Source organism: Pocillopora damicornis, chromosome 4 (genome assembly GCF_964200805.1).
Source record: "Pocillopora damicornis chromosome 4, jaPocDami1.2, whole genome shotgun sequence".
NCBI classification, from domain to species: domain Eukaryota; kingdom Metazoa; phylum Cnidaria; class Anthozoa; order Scleractinia; family Pocilloporidae; genus Pocillopora; species Pocillopora damicornis.
This window is the reverse complement of record NC_142673.1, coordinates 10,188,613-10,206,527: the sequence shown is the minus strand read 5'-3', so window position 1 is coordinate 10,206,527 and position 17,915 is coordinate 10,188,613. Positions and strand designations below refer to the sequence as shown.

Below are 17,915 nucleotides of genomic sequence, written 5' to 3'. Positions count from 1 at the left end.
TTTTCAAACAGCAAGGAGATGAGTGGAATGAGAAAAAGGAAAATATTAACATGATGGCATTGTTTGATTTTCTTGGAACCGATACTCTAAAAATTGTCTCGGGCTTTAATTTATACCAGGTAATTTAGTGTAAACAACTGGGTTGAAAACGTAAATTAGCCACCGTAAAGGGTAAAAAAGTTGACGTTACGAGCGTTAGCCCTTCGTTAGAGCTTTTTTACCCTTTACGGTGGCTAATTTACGTTTTCAACCCAGTTGTTTACACTAAATTACCTGCTATACTCTCCCACCGACGCAGCACCACAGTTTCTTTAGAAACTTACCCCTTTATTCTTTAATTTATACCACTGCCAAGTACCGTAAACTGCCTCTTATAAGCCTTGCCCCTCCCCTCCTTAGGTAATAAGTCTATTGGCCAATCCACCAAATACATCCGATCATGTAAGCCCCTTCTTTTGCTTATCGTATTTTGAGAGATAAGAAGTCTGTACCACTTCAAACAAAATTTGAAAAATTATTGCAGAGCAATAAGTTTATTACTTCTTTTTAACCATCAACTTTTCACTTATATGACTAAAACTTCAATGTAAAATACTATTGACGAAACTTTTCAATGCTTCATTGTGGTATTATTGTGGAACACTGAGTTAACAGGCTTCAACTTCACGCATACAATCAACTTATCGCATACAATCAGCTTAACGACGATCTTTTTTTGTGTACAGCACGAATTTGCCATTGATTATGATGATAGTCTATATAATGCACTCTGCGTCTCGCGTATTTGTTTCCTTACCTGCCCTTTGTGCACCTTGTTCCCCAAGAGATAACATATACACATTAATTCAAAGGTATTGATGTGAAGTCGATTTTTATGAAGTTTTGAAGCCTAATTAAGAACTAGTGAACGCAAAACGCGTTCTAATCAGTACTGCTATGGCTCTTTTCGAACCATTTTTTCTATACCGGTCATAAGCCCCCTTGGATATAAGCCCCACCGTTTATCAGCCCTTCTAAAATCCCCTTGCGAAGTTGCATCAGCGCGGCGCCTACAAGCGGCAGTTTACGGTATGCTAATTTAATGAACTCCCGTAAGTTTCTTTTCTTGGTCTCAAAACAAAGCTTCAGAATTTTTGAAATTAATTTTCCGATACAGTGTTTATCAGCAAAAAGTGCTTTCATTGTTCAAACGGCATGGCGATAAGACAAGGTTTGAAAATCGGTATTCGAGCTCGCTCATTATTATTTCGTTTCTGTTTATTATTGCAGTTGGATGTTCCAACTGAGCAAATAAATGATGTAGTTCTACGAAAGAGTCATTATATTCACGAGAGTGCGCCCAATTATCCCATTTTCGTTAATGGATATTTAATTTTTTCCAAGGTGAGTCATGTATGTTTGTCCATTGAGGCTAATATTGCGATAGTGACGTTTTGAGATTCACTTCTCATTCGCTGAGCCCAATCAAACTGTTTCATGTATGCAAATCTGAAAGCCACACGTTCGCATTATCATATCGTCGGTTTTATCCAATGTAAATGAACAACTTTTAAACTCCCAGCTGTGTATTGTCAGGAAGTGTTTGGCAGTTACTTCTCCACTGGTCTGAAAAATACCGCCTGAAAATGGCTTCCAGCGAGTATAAGGATACGGATTTTTATGATTACTGTTGTCCGGTCTGTTTAGAAGAGTTTCAAGATCCGAAAGTTCTGCCTACTTGCAATCACAACGTATGTCGACAGTGTCTAAAAAATATTATAATGCGAGCGAAACCGGCCTACATACAATGCCCTACGTGTCGACAAAAATCTTTTATTCGTGAGGATGACCTTGATGATTTACAGACAAACGTGTTCCTGGTGAAACTTTTACAACAAACCGAGCCGCAAAAAGAACGCGAGAAGCTTTCCAAGGGGATTCAAGCATGCGTAACAAAGGTGGAAATTTTGTATGAATTGATGAAGGAACTAAAATTGAGTCGACAAAGAAAATTCGAACATGGAGAGTCTATGAAAGAAGAAATTCACAAAATGGCTGATGAGATTGTCAGAAAGACAAGGCTAAGCGAAACAGAGTTGATCAGCAGAGTGGAAGAGTTTATCTCTCAACAAGACAGCGTCTTCAGCCGCCTTGAAGAAAATACGGAAGCTTTCAAACAGAGGGTACAAGCTCACGTTAATGTTTCTTTGAGCACTTACGATGGGAAGAACGATGGGGAAATTTCAAAGATGAAAACCACTCTAGCTTCCTTGGCGCACAATAGCCCAGAGGACAAATTATACAAAGAGATGAACGAGTTAAATTCATTTGCTGCTTCATTTGACGCAAACAAAGATTTTCTGCAAAGGATGGAAAGTCAGGGCATCGGCGAATTATCCATGAGTGATCCGAGCGGAGTGAAAATTGGAATCTCTACCCCTCTGCAGTTCATGAGAGTATCACTCACAACACTGCGTAAGATCACTGCTTCAAACTTTGGCTTCGAGTCATTTTCACCCTTAAGCATCACGACAGATGGTCTCAAGCAGGTGGCTGTAGCTGATCCAGAGAACAACAATATTCTGATTTTGAATCGAAATGGTGATTTCGTGAATAGATTTACATCTCCAGCGAACTCTCCCCAGCCTGCCATGATGTTTTCAGGTGTTGCTTTTTCCAAGGACAAAAAAGACTTGATCACCGTCAACGGTGCTCGTGACGTACATCTTATTAACCCAATTGACGGAACCTTTAAAGTGAGTTACAGAAGTAGCTCACAGTGGGGTGTCAAATACTGTTTTGTTTCAACTGATCGGTATGGACGATTTTTACTCACATGCGAACCCTTGGCGAAACAATACCGAGCGTGCATCATCGTACACTCGGATACGCCTTTCGGAAAACCCGATTTGAGGTTCGGGTTCTCAGGCGAAGGGGCTTTGTTATTCCCTTTCAAAGTCCTTTACCATGACAAGCATTACTTTGTGACAGACATGGAAAAAGGCTGCATTATGGTTTACAACGAGTATGGCGATTTTCTTCGGCATTTTGGGAGTAAAGACGACGAAATTAATGGCAATGGCCGTCTGGTTTTACCGACAGGAATGACTTTTGATCCAAGAGAGGGAATATTGTTAGTGTGTGACTGGGGATCTAGTTCTATTCAAACGTACAAACCCGACGGAACTTTTCTCGAGGCATTCCCCATCGATGGACGCCCCACGGATATAGCCCTGTTCTCCGATGGCACCCTCGTGGTTTCCTCAAAAGACGATCAATGGATTCAGTTTATGTCGATATCAACACTCGGGGTGTTTAACGATGAGGAAGTGGGTAGGAAATGAATTTGCCTATGAATCCCTAGTTATTAATCAACAAATGGCAAATTTCATGAATGTCACACATTGACCAGGACAAAATTGCTGCCGCTTTGTTTACGTCTTTCAGTTGAGGACGGAATGAAATAAGCAGCAAGTTCTCACCATGAACGATAACCCTTGTTGGACTTTATCTCCCCTCACTCTGACCACTTACATTCATCCTCGTTGTCTCATAACTGCAAATTATTACAGGATGTGAAGCGCATTTCGATTGTAAAACCAAAACCAAAGTAATCACTTCAACCAATCGGAATAAATTACCACAAAGAGCCCCAGTAGAACTCAAAATAAAACAAGATAACACGAGTTACCAAGCCACCATTGGTTTATATCTTGAATCTGATTAATTAAGAAAGTGGCGCGAGTTTCCTGGAGCAACACTTACACTAAACACACACTTGAAATTGCTTTAATAGAGAGGTTTCACAAAGTAATCCTAGTAACCAAACAGAACTAAGATTAACTTTTTCATTCGCCAATGAAAACTCAAAGTGGAACAAGCAAAGTGCTTGAAGCGCAGGAACACTTAAATGACCGAGTTTGATTGTTTTTAGTGTCTAACACGATTTCCACTGGTCGACTATTTTATAATTTGAGTGGAAGATAACAAAGACGCTAATAAGAGGATCTCAAAGGGGTGAAGACTTTTAAAGGAAACTGTTCAATTTTGTCCGTTTTATGCCTAACGGTTAACACCACTGAGACCCTCATATAAGGCGGGAGGGTCGAAAGGAGGGCGTGGCTAATTCGACAGGTCTGTGTTATGTTCGAGTAAATAAGCAAGCCTCTTATGGTAATTTACAACGTTTATTTCCCAGAAGAGATTCAGCTCAAAAAACTGAACGATGAATGACTCCTCTAATGCGGAGTATATAAAACTACGTTCCATTGAGAAGTTAAGCTATAAAATCAAGTCTTCCAACGAATTCTGCTGATTTTTTGGCATTTCATGAGGTTCACTAGGTATCTAAGAAGTGTCAGCCAGCACGATATCCAAGTAGTTCACCTAGAGTCATGATTGTCACTTCCGGTCCTAAATTTTTGAAATGTTTGTCTAAAGTAAAGGGAAGCTTAATCAGGTCGGAACTGTAACTTCTTTTTCTGAAACCGCTTCAGACAACATTTTCTGTTTTGCCATGTCAACTTCAGTCTGTTCGATAGGAGTTTTGTCTTCTTCTGCATGACATGGATGTAAAGCCGAACCTGAATTCGATTCTGGAATCTCTCTTCTCGCCTTATCCTCTGATAGTACAGGAATTTCTGAATTGTTCTGTTCCATAATGGCTTCATCACCCTCATTTTGTGCTGAAAAGCCAACATCGTTCCCGACATTAAGCTTTACCATGAGTTCTTCGAGTTTTTTTGCCTTTCTTAATTCATTTTCTCTAATAATGGTATACAGGTGCTCTGTTAGCAAATCTTTCCTTTCCGTTTTTCTGTGTAAATCCATCTTTGCCTCCACAAACTCTTTTTCTGCCTTTTCATACCTCTTTCTGAAAATAAAGTTTCAAGTAGTTTGTCCTGCTGTGAACATTACCACTGTTTTCATCTAAGCGTGGACACGTGTCATGTTTGGCAATCAAAAATTTAAACTTTTTACAACTGTTTAGCAGACTTTCATGTCAAAGATTGAGCACAGTTGAGGTCAATGATACTGATATACTTTCAATAAGAGTCCTGTTAAAGACAGAATGTGAGCTTTTGTTTGAGCCAGGAAATGTTTAGGAACTGTCAAATGTCAGACTCAAGATGGTAGACAAGTAGAACACAAAATAGTATGGCAACAAATTTATGCCTGATTTAAATAAATTTAAGCAACTGTGTATGTTTCTGTGATCTTATGAGATGTTATCCATTGGAACTGCTAAATTTGATTGGTTCCCTTGTCTAATTTGATAACGCTTCATTGAAGTGACATTAGGGGCAGAGAGATGATTAAAGAGTCAATAATAAAACATCTTAGAAATCTGCCAAAATACAAAATCTGTTGCCAGTGCTGCAGTTAATTCAGATTGGCATTTTTCAATTTACTCCTATAAAATTTAGAGAAAAAGTGCTATGTAAAACTGAGAATTCATTGTGAAACATCTTGACAAACTTAAACTGGTTAGTGTGCTTATTCACTTACTGTGCACTAAGGAAATCTCTACTGCTCTCCTCTATCTTGTCTCGAAGAATAGCTACATCAGCAGACAGTAGACTGTCAAGATGGCTCAACTCTTTCTGAACTAAACTAAGAGTGTGTGCTTCTGCTTGGGTTTTCTGATATCTAACCAAACAAAAAATAAACAAAATAAGACAACATGAGAGGCACAAATCACAACTGAAGAAAAGTTACTGGTAATAAATGAAACCATTGTGATGAATGACCTCCTTGATGAGTGCTCTGTTCATGCAAACTTTTCACACCACAAAATATAATCATTACGCAGTCTAGAAAATCCTCTCTGCTTTCTCCTATTTTTGTATGTGATATATTCACCCTGCTGTCAATAAGTATGCCACAATATGTTCCCCTCAGACTTAAAACCTATATAATCCTTAACTTAACTTTAATCATTCAAAATTTCAGCTGAAAGGAGGGGTGCTTATTGGAAGGAGGCTTAATCGATGGGGGCACTTATTATCCTGTACTGATTCCCCTGTAATTGAACCTTAAAAAGTTAATCAGAGAAAGACAGTATCATTGATCAATATGTTTTACTTGCCCTTTTTTGAATTTGTGAACTAGTAAATGAATACCTTTTCTTTATTGTTTCCTGAAGAGCTGCTTTCCTTCTTTTATTTTCCTGCTCAATCTGTTTCTGTTTTTCTTGCATCTTTTCCAAAGCTGACAATTCAATTGCTTGTATTCTATGCAAAAGGTTTACATGTAATTAAAAGTATTGATAGGTTTATTGTCATTAATATATGTTTAATAATTTGTCTTCTTGGATAGGTCCTCACTTGGATACAGAGACTGACTGATTGCTCAAAAAGAGAACTTTTAAAATTTGTTCAAGAAAATCTAAATAGACTTGACTGGGCAGCAGCATCTTTAGTTAGTCACAAACTGTTAGAAATAAGCAAACTTTATCAGATGTCTGACAACTGCAGTAAGCATCGAGGGATGTAACACCTATTGCTTTGCATTTTGGACAAAGTGCACCCCTTATTGACTTTCACCCCATTCCCCCCCATTGTGTGCTTTCATCTCAAAGAGTTGCTTTGTTGGCACAAAATATGGAAAACCTGGGGGTAGGAGGAGGCTACAAGTGTAAAATGAAACAAAAAGGAGGAAAAATCATTTTTTTATCACTTTGGTCTTTTGATTAAAGTGTCCCAACTTTTTTTATGTTAATACTGCACATTCGAAAAATTTTCATGTACCTCTGCCAAATTGAATGTACTGCACTTACAGGTATTGTGTAAAAACCAAAACAATTTCTTGATTACTCACCATATTTTCTGTATAGGTTATCTAAAACGTTCAGCGCTTATTGAAAGCAGTTAACAAGACAAACATACAAGGCATAAAGTGCGTTCAATGGCAAAAGAAGTAAAATTACTTTTAATTAAATGTGTCACTAGGAGACCAATCTTTCAATTATGGAATGTGGGTTCAAATGTTCGCAAACTGGCAAGTACCCTCAACAGCAACTGTCCGTGTAAACTGATCAAATAAAACTTTAATAATACCTTTCCCTAATCCTACCTATCATTCTCGTCGATTATATTAGGGAGATCGATTTCCACCTCTTTATCCGTAAGTATACCGCTTTGCTCTTGATGGCCATCATCCACCTCGAAAGCTCTTCCTTGTTGATCATTGGCGTTCTTCAGAGACTTGTTCTCTAAAGACGATTCTTCAGGGAGAGAATTCCTTTCTTTCACTTGGCTTACACTTTTTCCCCGCCTTTCACACTCTGGAGAAGAATTTTCCTTTTCTTCTTCCCTGGAATCAAGTCGCGAAGTTGAGCGACCACTGTAAGATTTGGAGCTTGTGTTCTGCGGCGCTAACTGAGCGCAATCTCTCGCGCCCTGGTCTTCATTTCCTTCTTTCTTCCCGGAATCTAGTTTCCCTGAAGATGTACCTCTTGATCGTACTTTCTCACGAGGTCGTTGTCGTTTTGCAGTGTTTATCGCTGACTTTCTAAGGCTTCCTAGAGCTGTCCCATCTTCTCCTGCAGTCTGTCTTAGCCGGAGGAGCTCCTCGTCTGTGAATCCGGCCCAAGATGACATCAGGGAATAATTCAATAACAAAACTCCATGTTTCTGGGTTTTACTTCAGAATATTGGGGAACAACGTTTCACAATAACTTGTAGACACGAAAGACCCAAATATGTTGACACGTCCACCATATTGGAATCAATTTTCTTTCCAATGCTCTAGGTGCAATCGTTAAGGGGAGACTAGTATAGAGACTAAGTACTAGCAAGAAAATGGCGGGGAATAGTGCAGATCTCGTGGGGAAAGTTCTCCAGGGAACTTGTGGTTGGTCGGATTCGTCGATTGTGAAGTGCGGAAGGTTTTATCCAGCTTCAGTTAAGACAACAGAGGACCGTTTACTGCATTATTCTAGATTTTTCCCTTGTGTTGAATGCGACACGAGTAATTATGCGATTCCCAGTCCAATGAGAGTGGAAAAATGGCTCAAGTGCGTTCCGACGGGTTTCAAGTTCCACTTCAAAGCATTTGGATTATTTACAAGGAAGGTAAGAGTTACCATAGAAGTTACAGCTTTAAACTGTTGAACATGATAATGAATTTCACAGCGGGGTATCACTACAACTGGGTGGGTGGAGGAGGCGGAGCGAGGGGCATCGGAAGCCTCTTGTGTCGTGATTCTTTTCCAATAAATTTATTACCTTGGTTAGAAGAATTTTTGTGACAGTATTTTTACTTCCCCTGATGTGATTGTATTTTGTATCTTGTTAGGTTGTGCTCTAGACCATGGGGCTTATTAGTACCCCTTAGCTTGAGCTACATTGTTTGCGCCTCAAACAGGTTATTTATGTAATCTTTTTGAAAGGTCATACAAGTTATTTGGTAACATAACACAATAGCTGGGCTAGGACTTATGCTGTTGAACTCTTGACCCAAATTCGTTATACTGATCACCAGACAAAACATCATCAAGTATACTTGACTTGAAATGACACATGTCACATGGTTGCCTAATATCCAATATTCAGACTCTGAATGAAAAATTCTTATTTCAGACTTAGTAGGAATTATTTGGTTGGTTGTTGAGCAAGATACTAGGCTCCTACAGTATATTACTCTATCAAGAAGGATAGATGGGTTTCCTGGCAAATCTTCTGGATCTTGCAGTGCATCAGTTCTCTATTCAAAGGAATTAAATACATTCCTAGTCTCTTTACACTTCTGAACAAGGATTTTAACTCTTACATCTTTGAGCTTATAGTTTTTGGAGACTTAAGAGGACTTGACTTGCATAGTAAAAGATTTATAGCTCATGAGGTTATATTGCTAAATTAACTAACAAGTGAGAGCTTTACCCTCGAACTCCCAGAAGTGGTTAACATGTAACTTTTCCTTATATCCATATATTATCCAGCAAACAGTTACCAAGAATACTCAAACTTATTTGGTAGAGGTTGATATCCTGATCCAACACAAAGTTCTCAAAACTAATTTACAAGAGTTCAGGGAATTAGGGATGGCTTGGTGGTGAAAGCACTCACCTCCCACCACTGTGGCCCAGATTCGATTCCCAGACCTGGTGTTATATGTTGGTTGAGTTTGTTGTTGTTGTTTCTTGTCCTTGCTTCAGGGTGTTTCTCCAGGTCTTTAAGTTTTTCCCTCTCTGCAAAAACTAACTTTTTAAAATTCCACTCTGACCTGGAAACAGTGGAAAAGAGTCACCTCATGAACTGTATGCTGCTAAGTCCCATTTATTTTAAGAATTGTATAGCAGCTAGAGGAGAGAATTAACAATCAGATGTTGGGAGTTTAAGGGTTAAACCTCTCAGACAGACTAGAGGGATTGAAACTGCTCTGGTTTTTCAGTCAATCTCTATGTCAGCACTACCACATGTTGTCAGAGATGAGCTTCCACAGAATGTCATTAGAGGACAAATGTCAATCACCTGGGAGGAATTAAGTGTACTGCAAAAACAGAAGCTCTGGGACAGATTCAACTCTGCTCTTCTACCTGCTTATCAGAAAAACAAATTGGGAGTTGTCATTTTCCAGGTAACCTGGTGATAATTTTTGTAAATTAACAAATGAAGCATCCACCAAGGAATATCTTCATGTTCCTTGATTTTGATTAGTTGTAGAATGTGCATTTTAAATGATGATCTACAAAACCCAGTTATTCTGTTACTAGATATTCCTTTATTATGCATGTTAGGGTTTTTGAATTAATGTACATGTCATTTGCACAGCCATTTCTTTAAATTTCTTTCCAATCTTGCTAAAGTAAAAAATTATATTATGAATTCAAAAACATTTTCAATGTCATACTGTTTGTTATTTTGAGGTGAAGGGGGCCTAAAGATGTAGCTAAAAGAAACACAAAAGAAGTATGACTACAAACAGAATTATTGAATATGCTAAGCCCTGTTATCAATTTTAACAATTAATCAAAACCAGGAAAAAGATTTGAGGAAAAACCAGAAAACCATCATAATGGTGTCAAGTGTACCTGGTGACATAACAAGAACATTGTTGTCTAAGCACAAGAGAAATGAGTATGCTGTCCAATTGAGCCTGCTTACAGCTAATAAGGCTTGATCAGTCTCATATTTATTGCTTTGTTTGTTTGTAAAATCACTTTGTATCCTTCAGTTTCACTTAGGTTTTCATCCTACCAATGAAAATAAGGAGCACATTATGGAGTGTAGAAAATTTCTGGGTGTGAATTATCATATGGCTGTAGAATTTCGCTCAAGAGTTTGGTTTACAACTGAGAATTTACATACAACCCTGGACTGGTTGAAACAGCACAATATTGGTGAGTACAGCAACTTGTAATTTGGAATAAAAAAATTAGAAGAATGCTAGAGGCTAAATTGAGGCAAATGGGATTACTTTTGAGAAGTTATCATGCTTGTAATACAACACCTTCCTTAGTAGGAAACTCAAGATTAAAAGTTCCTGAGTTTCTACATGGGGCTAAAGTGTATTGTACAAAGGTATGACACTAAACTTTCACAAGAGCCCCTCACCATCCATGAATATGAATGACATCACAAATCATAGAATTCTTTTGTAAGAGTTTGATGGCCTGAGTTGCTTTTTATTCAGAGGTAGAGAGTACTTTCCTTTTAAGTTACACTGTTTTCCTGCTTATATATTTCTTGAAAAAACCCAGAAGTGAGTGCCAAAGAATTTGCCATAGAAACATGGATAGATACAAATAGTAATTTGGGATTGACAAGTGCCCCATCTAAGGGACACACCCATACTTCTATGATTCCTCTTTATGCTATGGAAACCAAGACATGCTCCAGCAGTTTGTGTGCTAGAACTTTGTTCAGGTGCAGACTCTACATGACTATATATTGTAACAGTGCATTTTTATAAAAGATCAATTATTTTTTGGTGATTATTTTTCATATAAGGTCTGGTGGTTGCTGATGAACTGCAAAGTGAGGTTAGAAAAGCATTTTGTAATCACTTTTAGGGGTTCTCTTATTCTTAACCTACCTCAAAATTTTGCTTGTTAACTACTGTTTATGTTCTATTTAGATGATATTTAAGTTACAAATTGGTCATATTTGTAAATTTCTTCCTCTGCTCTATATTCTGAATAGTTTTGGTGACCACTTATTGCAGCTCTCTATAGCTGTGCACTTTTTCCTAGTTTTATCCTCCATCCTTTCTATTTGTATTAGGAAACTGAAAATATTCAGACAATTGTTCAAGCAGGTGTAGTCGTGACAACTACCTTTGACACAATAGAGATCTCAGTTTTTAGTTCCAACTTTGCTGGATGGTTTTGGGAATGTATCATAAAATGAGTTCATTTATCAATTCTGAAATTCCATGTCCAATTTGTTTACAGCTCTATGTTGAAAAGAACAAATCAGCAGAAGGACAAGGGAAGGTACTTTCATTTATTTTGACAGTCAAATCCCTTTGATCATAGCTACACTTTTTCAGGATACACTTATGTTAGATTAGCATTACAAATTACGATTTAATACATACCATACAGGCAAGTAGTGCTTTTAGGGTGCATTGAATGGCTGGTTTGGAATTGAGTTGAAAGTACTATCAAAATTGCTCATCAAGAGTTTAATTTCCCACCATCTGTGTGGTTTATGCTCAAAAAAACACCTCAGTGTTGGTGAAAGTGGTGGATATTTATCTTGCTGTTTTGTGGCTTGATAAATATCCACAACTATTTACCCAACTTTTTTGAGTAATTGTTAATATACTGAATTCTGGAACATCTACCTACTTACTTATTTACTTGGGCACCCCGGAGTACAAATGAATACTTGGAAGCTGTCAGAAGCCTTTTGGAAAGGGTTTAGCTGCAATAGACCTTCCTCACATCCAGTAGAGGGGAGGGGGGGGGTTAGTGGCTAAGTACTTTCACTCCTTACACCCTCTGTTGGCTTCATGCTATTCAAACAGGAACAAGTTGTAATGAAATCAAGCAGTTGTGGGCCTATAGGCTTATGTACATTTTACAAGTAACATGAACATATCAAGTTTGATGATTATACGTCTTAAAGAACGTTTACTTTACAAGGACGCATATTATGTTTTCTATATAAGTGTTTGATTGATTCTTATATGGAGTCATTATTTTATTGTTCCATTTTACTACCAACGCTGAAAAAGAAAAAATTTTCCCTTAGCTTCCATCATTGTTAAATTTTTCAGCTTTCATCACTCTTTTGTGTTCATCCTAAACATACTAAGTCTTGTTAGGGTGAGTAAAAGTAAAAAAAATTGGACATCAAAATTAGTCTGAGAGGATAAAAAGTTGGTTTTTTTGACAGGAGTCAGGTTGTGGAGGAGTGGTACCGATTATCATGGCGCTTGGGTCATGTGACTTTGCTTATGTCCGCGTGCATCGCAGAGTTGGGAAACAACGGGTCTTAAGTGAAGAGGAGATCAAGAGGTTTGTAGGAGCAGTTGCTATCTTTCTGTGTCAATGTAATTACGAGTCTTGCTCGTTATAGTAGTCCTATGTTTGATATCACAGTTGTATACGTGAGTGTTTTAACGCCCAGCAGTGGACAAATTCATCTTCCTCTTTTCACTCCACCCACAGTTTTTTTAGCTCTGTTTTTTCTACGTTTCACCCTTAACAGAAGCCTGATCAGCTCCCGGGTCTCACGGTTTGGGGAGACAAACTGTCTCGCATTTGCCTTAACTAAGGAGGTGGTGACTTTACTCATAACTCACTCTCCACCCGTAACTCTTTTTTTCTATCCACAGTTGGGGAAAGCGCTTACGCTCGCCTGAATTGCAGAATTCAATGCAAGGACCAATTTATTTTATGTGGGGAACAGATCATGAAGATCAGGTAGGGTCAGAAGCTTTCGACGAGAGATTTGTGTTTGAAGTAATTTTTTCTATTTTTTCTCTTGTAAAGTTTATTTTATGTCTAATATCTCGGTTGTGACCTGCCTGAGGAAACACTAACTTTTTCGATGAAATTGGCCTCTTTTTTCTGAAGTAAAACACCCATCTAGGCTAGATGATTTGAAAACGAGTACATGTGGGGCAAAATTTGCAGAGCTTTTCAGGTGACAAATCTGTTCATGTTCGCTTTTAGCCAATCATTAACTCAAAGAACTTGACAAAGGAAATAGGAAACATGGCGTACGATTGGAAAAGCAAGATCTCCAACACTGGCATGTTACGGTTCTGCTCAAATGTTCCCACAACACCAGACAAACAAAAGAATGAAAGTTCCGTTTTAAAAAAATCGCTTGTCATTCAAAAGGACTCACTTGATACGGTGGCTTCTGGAAAAGATGATGACGTTAAGGTATCTGAAACCATCATATCTGCTACAACAGAGTCCGAAGGATCTGAAAGCAAACATCCCATGCCACCCCTCGAAGAGTCTAAGTTGTGCTCGTCTGGTTTTGCCACCAAACGAACTTCAAGTCAAGCAGGTTTATTATCTCCCAGAGAAAAGCATCCATCACCAAGCTCGAAAAATCAAAAGAAATGTTCCACACCAAACAACCAGAGAATGATATCAGATTTCTTCAAGAAGTGACTTTATTTTTCCACTTCTGAGAGACAGAGCATTCGTTGTAGTTGTATTGATTCCCCTAGTACCTATAGTCAGCCTGGAAAAAATACTTTGTCATCCGTCTCTCTCCACAAAATAATATGGATCTTTAAAAATATGAGTTTTACTCATGTTTCCTAGAATCAGAGTTAGTATTCATTGTATAGTTTGTAAGTAATTCTTTTAAGGGTCTAGGGAAGGAATAACCAAACATTTCAAAATCTTTCTTAAAAATTTCTCCTATTCGAAAAATAAGCTGGTGTGGAACTTGTGAATAGAATTTGAGGAAATCATCGTCAGCTCTCGACGAATGAATTGGCGGGAAAACCACGCGGTCGTCAATTCCCGCCAGTTTTAGTAAATAAGTGGCGTCGTCGTCTAACGTTTCATAATGGCCGATGAAATCAAATTGAATGACACAAGGGAAACAAAGATTTCCGTATTGTTTCCAGTGGTCATCGCGGGAGATGAAGGAATCAGGATAAGTTAAAATGTACCTGAGAAATTCATTGAAACTCACATTGTTAGCTGTAGTGCTGATTGTTTCAATATCTTGAGGTCTGAATTCTTGGACTATTATTCGGCGAAAACCATTTGTGTAGATTCGATTACTCCCCCAGAATTTGTCTTTGTAGGCGGATAGTAAACGGTGAAACGGCTCACGCACAAAAAGGAACTTAAAATGTGTCATTAGACGTTTTGAGTTTTCCGTTATGTTGAATTGACTCATGTGTTGCCACAAACTCGGCGTATGCACGGAAAATTTCTCAATTTTATCGCTGTCATTTCGCAAACTCAACAAAATTCCCTTAATTGTTGTGCTGGCAACCTTAGGAACAGAGCAAAAGATATAATTTTCGTCATCGTCGACAAGAAGTTGCCCAAGCTGCTGTTTATCAGGTAGTTCTGGATTTTCAGAATGTGTCCTGCAATAATGAGTCAGGTGTCTTTTTCTTGCTGCTTGTGTTTTGGCGGCTCTCGTAAAAGCATCGTTAACCGCCAAGGTTGTGTTTGACTGTAAGAGTAAAAACGGTAGTCACATGTGGCAGAGAGCACACGAAAAGTGACAATAGTTTCAAATGTTAAGAGTGCTCAAAACTATGTAGACTACTTATTTTTGTTCCGATGTTTATTAGGCACATTCTGGGGGTTACAGTGAAACCAGTATGTAGCTGACCCTACATTTAGCGGAAGTCCTGATAATACGGAGTTTAAGAAACGACCGACGGCGACGCCGTGAACAACTTCGGTTAAAAAAATGACGAATCTCGATACTCTTCCCTCTGTCTAAGCTAAATATGGAACACAGCGTTAGAAAATTAAGAAAATTAGCTGTTGTCGTTCACGTTCGTAAATTTTGGTCATTTCATAAAAGGACGCAAAGAAATTTACGAAGATTTACAATGCAAGTGCAGGGCCATTGTTCTGCTCATTAAACCTTTTGTTTACTACGTGACGTTCTCGTTGCCATTGCCGTCGTGGTTTTCTTAAAGTCCCTATTGTCCTCCTCTTTACTTGCATTCAGCGGACCCCTGTCTTACAGGATGGCCCCGCGTTGCAAGACAGTAAATTTTGAATAAAGGTTGAGTAAAGAGGGCACAGACCCTAAAATTGAGAAAAAACCCTAACTAGCTGTGAACGTTGTCATAAAGGGAAAAGTAATTTTAAAAAGCTTGCTAACTTTGCGAAACGTACCAGAATCAGAGGTTAACCGACACCCTGTATGCTGAAGTAAATAACACAACATGGGCTTCTGTACGAGCAAGGGTTCCTTGAATATTCCATTACTGACCCCTTTACTCCCACATCTCATAAGTAATTCTCCTTACTGTCTGCCTTACAATTCTCATAGCGTTAGTTCTGAGAATTTGGTGTTGGATCAACTAATCCTCCAATTGATATTTTGCTTTATTTTCATCATTGTATCGTTATTGTAAGGCGAAATTCTGTCGTGGTCACGCGTAAGAGATATGGGTTTACAGAATTTTTACCATAAAATGTCCAACTTCAAATAATAGAGCAACCTGACATACAGGAACCTCCGCTGAATGGAAAATTATTCTCACAGCCCAGTATTTCGCACACCATCCTTTTTTTAAGCTGACTTTCCACGGAATTTATCGATGAACTGTGCAGATCAAGAAAGGTATTCTAGTATTTTAGACTGAGGAACCTTTTTTCTTTCATCTCTCTTGTCGGCTAGCATTTTCTTCTAACACGCCAAGAACTTAAGGCGGCTAGAGTTAAAAATGACCATGTAACCTGAAGTCTTTCCGAGACATAACCTGGTCTTTGAATACACTGTTACAGTTGTATGATCTCGCTGGGAAATAAACGCTACCCATTTGTTTTTTGTTTCCAATAAGTTTGGTTTCGTTACTGCCCCATGTATGTTATATTTTAGGATTTTAAAGGTTGTCGATTTACACAAAATAAAACTGTGTGAAGAGATTCTAACCAAGAGACAAATAGATACCGTTTTATTCTTTGTGGTTCCACCCGGATGAATGACAAATGGTCCTGTACAAAGCAAGAAGATTTTATCAATGTATGTTTACTTTTTAAACAGAGAAATAGAGATCCTGAGTATATTTCAGGAACTCTCTAACAGATAGCGTTGTATTCCTTTTAAAACAAGCAAATAGCTCGTATGATGACTAGCGGTACATAACACAACTTAGTGTAAACAGAGGCGCACTTCTAAAAGCTTCGGCGAGCCTTCGACCCTTTCATTTCCAAGATCTAAACAGCACTCATTCTAACCTTCTACCTGACATTTCTTATGCAATTAGTCGTGAGAATTTGTTTCTTTTTTTTTTTTTTTAATCAAATGATTTACCTCGGTTTTTTATTTTCTTATCGCCAGTCTGCTTAATAGTGTATTGATATTGTAAGGTTAAATTACTTCTTGGACACTCTTGAGAATGATATAGTCAAAATAAAGACCATTTGTGATCAGCTGCGCTGAATATTCCAAGCTAATACAGGAATACGCTGAAAGAAAAGTTTGTTAATGCATGGCAATATTATTAAACCCGACCGATTCTGCAAAATTTTCAAAATAAATGTTTTTCTTTTAAAACCGAAAAAGAGGAAAATCGTAACCTTTTTTTCCCGAGTTGTTAGTCTGTGTTACCGCTACAAAAAATGTCTGATTTGGTGTTTTAATTCACCGACAATAATCTACTTCCCTTAGGAGGCAGAGAGATCAAACGATAGAGTACTTGAATTATTAAAAATTCTGCGATTATAGTTTACTTTCCTTGATAACTGTCATGAATTTTTTTTAGTTATTCACCTCTAATCAAAGGTTTTACCGAGGGATATGGTCTCCGAGGATGTGGCAGTTGCAGGCATCAAATGTTTTTATCCCAAAAGGACAAATTTACCAGCGATGAATTACTAGCCTCTGTATCAACGAATTATGCAATTCGTTATCGCTTGAAAAATCCATGATTTGAAACGAAAACTCGCCGGGGGGCTACATAAAAACAACTTGAATTAACTTTTTTGTCCAATACATCAAAACGGGTTTTCGAATGTAAACCTGATAGTTTTTCAAAAAGAGTACATTTCATTCTAGTAGCACTACCAAACTATAGAAACTTTGTTGGTACCCTTAAAAGAGCAAGATAATATGTTTTTTTTTCAACGATACTCTTCAAATACTTTAACTAAATACCTCCTCTTGTAAACTTTTATAAAAGACCTCTCTTTCTTAATGAGCAGCTTTGCCAAGCTTACCTATTATAGTCTTCTTTAAGGGCAACTCCAACACTCTCCCAACCAGGAAGAGCACAGTTAAACTACCAATGACCATTATAAAGCGACAATATTTCCACTCTGTCATAGTTTTGTGGCGCCCGTGAAAGTCTTCTACAGTTTCTTCTACAGCTCCTGTTTTGGCTGTACGTAACGAATCAGAGAAATTAGTGGCTGAATCAGGAACGCCCGGGGAAGCCTTACGTAAATGTGAAAAGTAAATTCTCTTCGAATGCAAAAGATAGAATTTAAAATTCAAATTACGGACTTAATAACAACAATTGTATCCATAGTAATCTACAGGAGTCTTGCACGTTATATTTTCCTAGTATACCATAGGGCGATTATAAAGATGCAAACATTCTGATTGGTCGCAGATTAAGTCACCTTACTGAAGCGCTCTTAAAATGATCGCCGCGTTTTTTTTATGTTAGTTTAGAAAAGAAACATGCAAAATGAAAGGAAACGCGGATTCTCTGATAATCAGTGGCGTGATAGCCCATTCTTGATATTCAGTGGGCTCTGGGCAATGAACTATGGAGTATGTAGTGTTCATGTCTCAGATGGACCGAGAGCCATG

At 38.0% G+C, this 17,915-nt stretch overlaps 4 protein-coding genes across 5 annotated transcripts; 2 read left to right on the top strand and 2 right to left on the bottom strand.

Moving 5' to 3' along the window:
- Positions 1-1,341: 1,341 nt before the first annotated feature.
- LOC113679980 (uncharacterized) lies at positions 1,342-3,671 on the top strand. The gene has a single exon (XM_027196971.2). It carries the CDS (start codon positions 1,626-1,628, stop codon positions 3,321-3,323), a length of 1,698 nt encoding a protein of 565 aa, XP_027052772.2. The 5' UTR covers positions 1,342-1,625; the 3' UTR covers positions 3,324-3,671.
- An 81-nt stretch (positions 3,672-3,752) lies between these two features.
- Positions 3,753-7,739, bottom strand: LOC113679981 (uncharacterized). Its single transcript, XM_027196972.2, has 4 exons — positions 7,054-7,739; positions 6,102-6,212; positions 5,488-5,628; positions 3,753-4,852 (listed from the first exon to the last, which is right to left on the bottom strand). The coding sequence occupies exons 1-4, from the start codon at positions 7,578-7,580 to the stop codon at positions 4,435-4,437; spliced, it is 1,197 nt and encodes a 398-aa protein (XP_027052773.2). The 5' UTR covers positions 7,581-7,739; the 3' UTR covers positions 3,753-4,434.
- On the top strand, positions 7,723-15,024 carry LOC113679982 (uncharacterized). Of its 2 annotated transcripts, none has more exons than XM_027196974.2 (8): positions 7,723-8,054; positions 9,373-9,558; positions 10,156-10,321; positions 10,932-10,963; positions 11,375-11,416; positions 12,324-12,445; positions 12,766-12,853; positions 13,106-15,024. In XM_027196974.2, the coding sequence occupies exons 1-8, from the start codon at positions 7,782-7,784 to the stop codon at positions 13,556-13,558; spliced, it is 1,362 nt and encodes a 453-aa protein (XP_027052775.2). In that variant the 5' UTR covers positions 7,723-7,781; the 3' UTR covers positions 13,559-15,024. The 2 variants fall into 2 exon arrangements, with proteins under 2 accessions (XP_027052775.2, XP_089058949.1); XM_089202823.1 differs by having other exon boundaries at positions 12,766-12,892.
- LOC113679955 (carbohydrate sulfotransferase 11-like) lies at positions 13,698-17,499 on the bottom strand. The gene is made up of 3 exons (XM_027196940.2): positions 17,318-17,499; positions 15,882-16,093; positions 13,698-14,588 (listed from the first exon to the last, which is right to left on the bottom strand). The coding sequence occupies exons 1-3, from the start codon at positions 17,421-17,423 to the stop codon at positions 13,698-13,700; spliced, it is 1,209 nt and encodes a 402-aa protein (XP_027052741.2). The 5' UTR covers positions 17,424-17,499.
- Between the last annotated feature and the right edge of the window lie 416 nt (positions 17,500-17,915).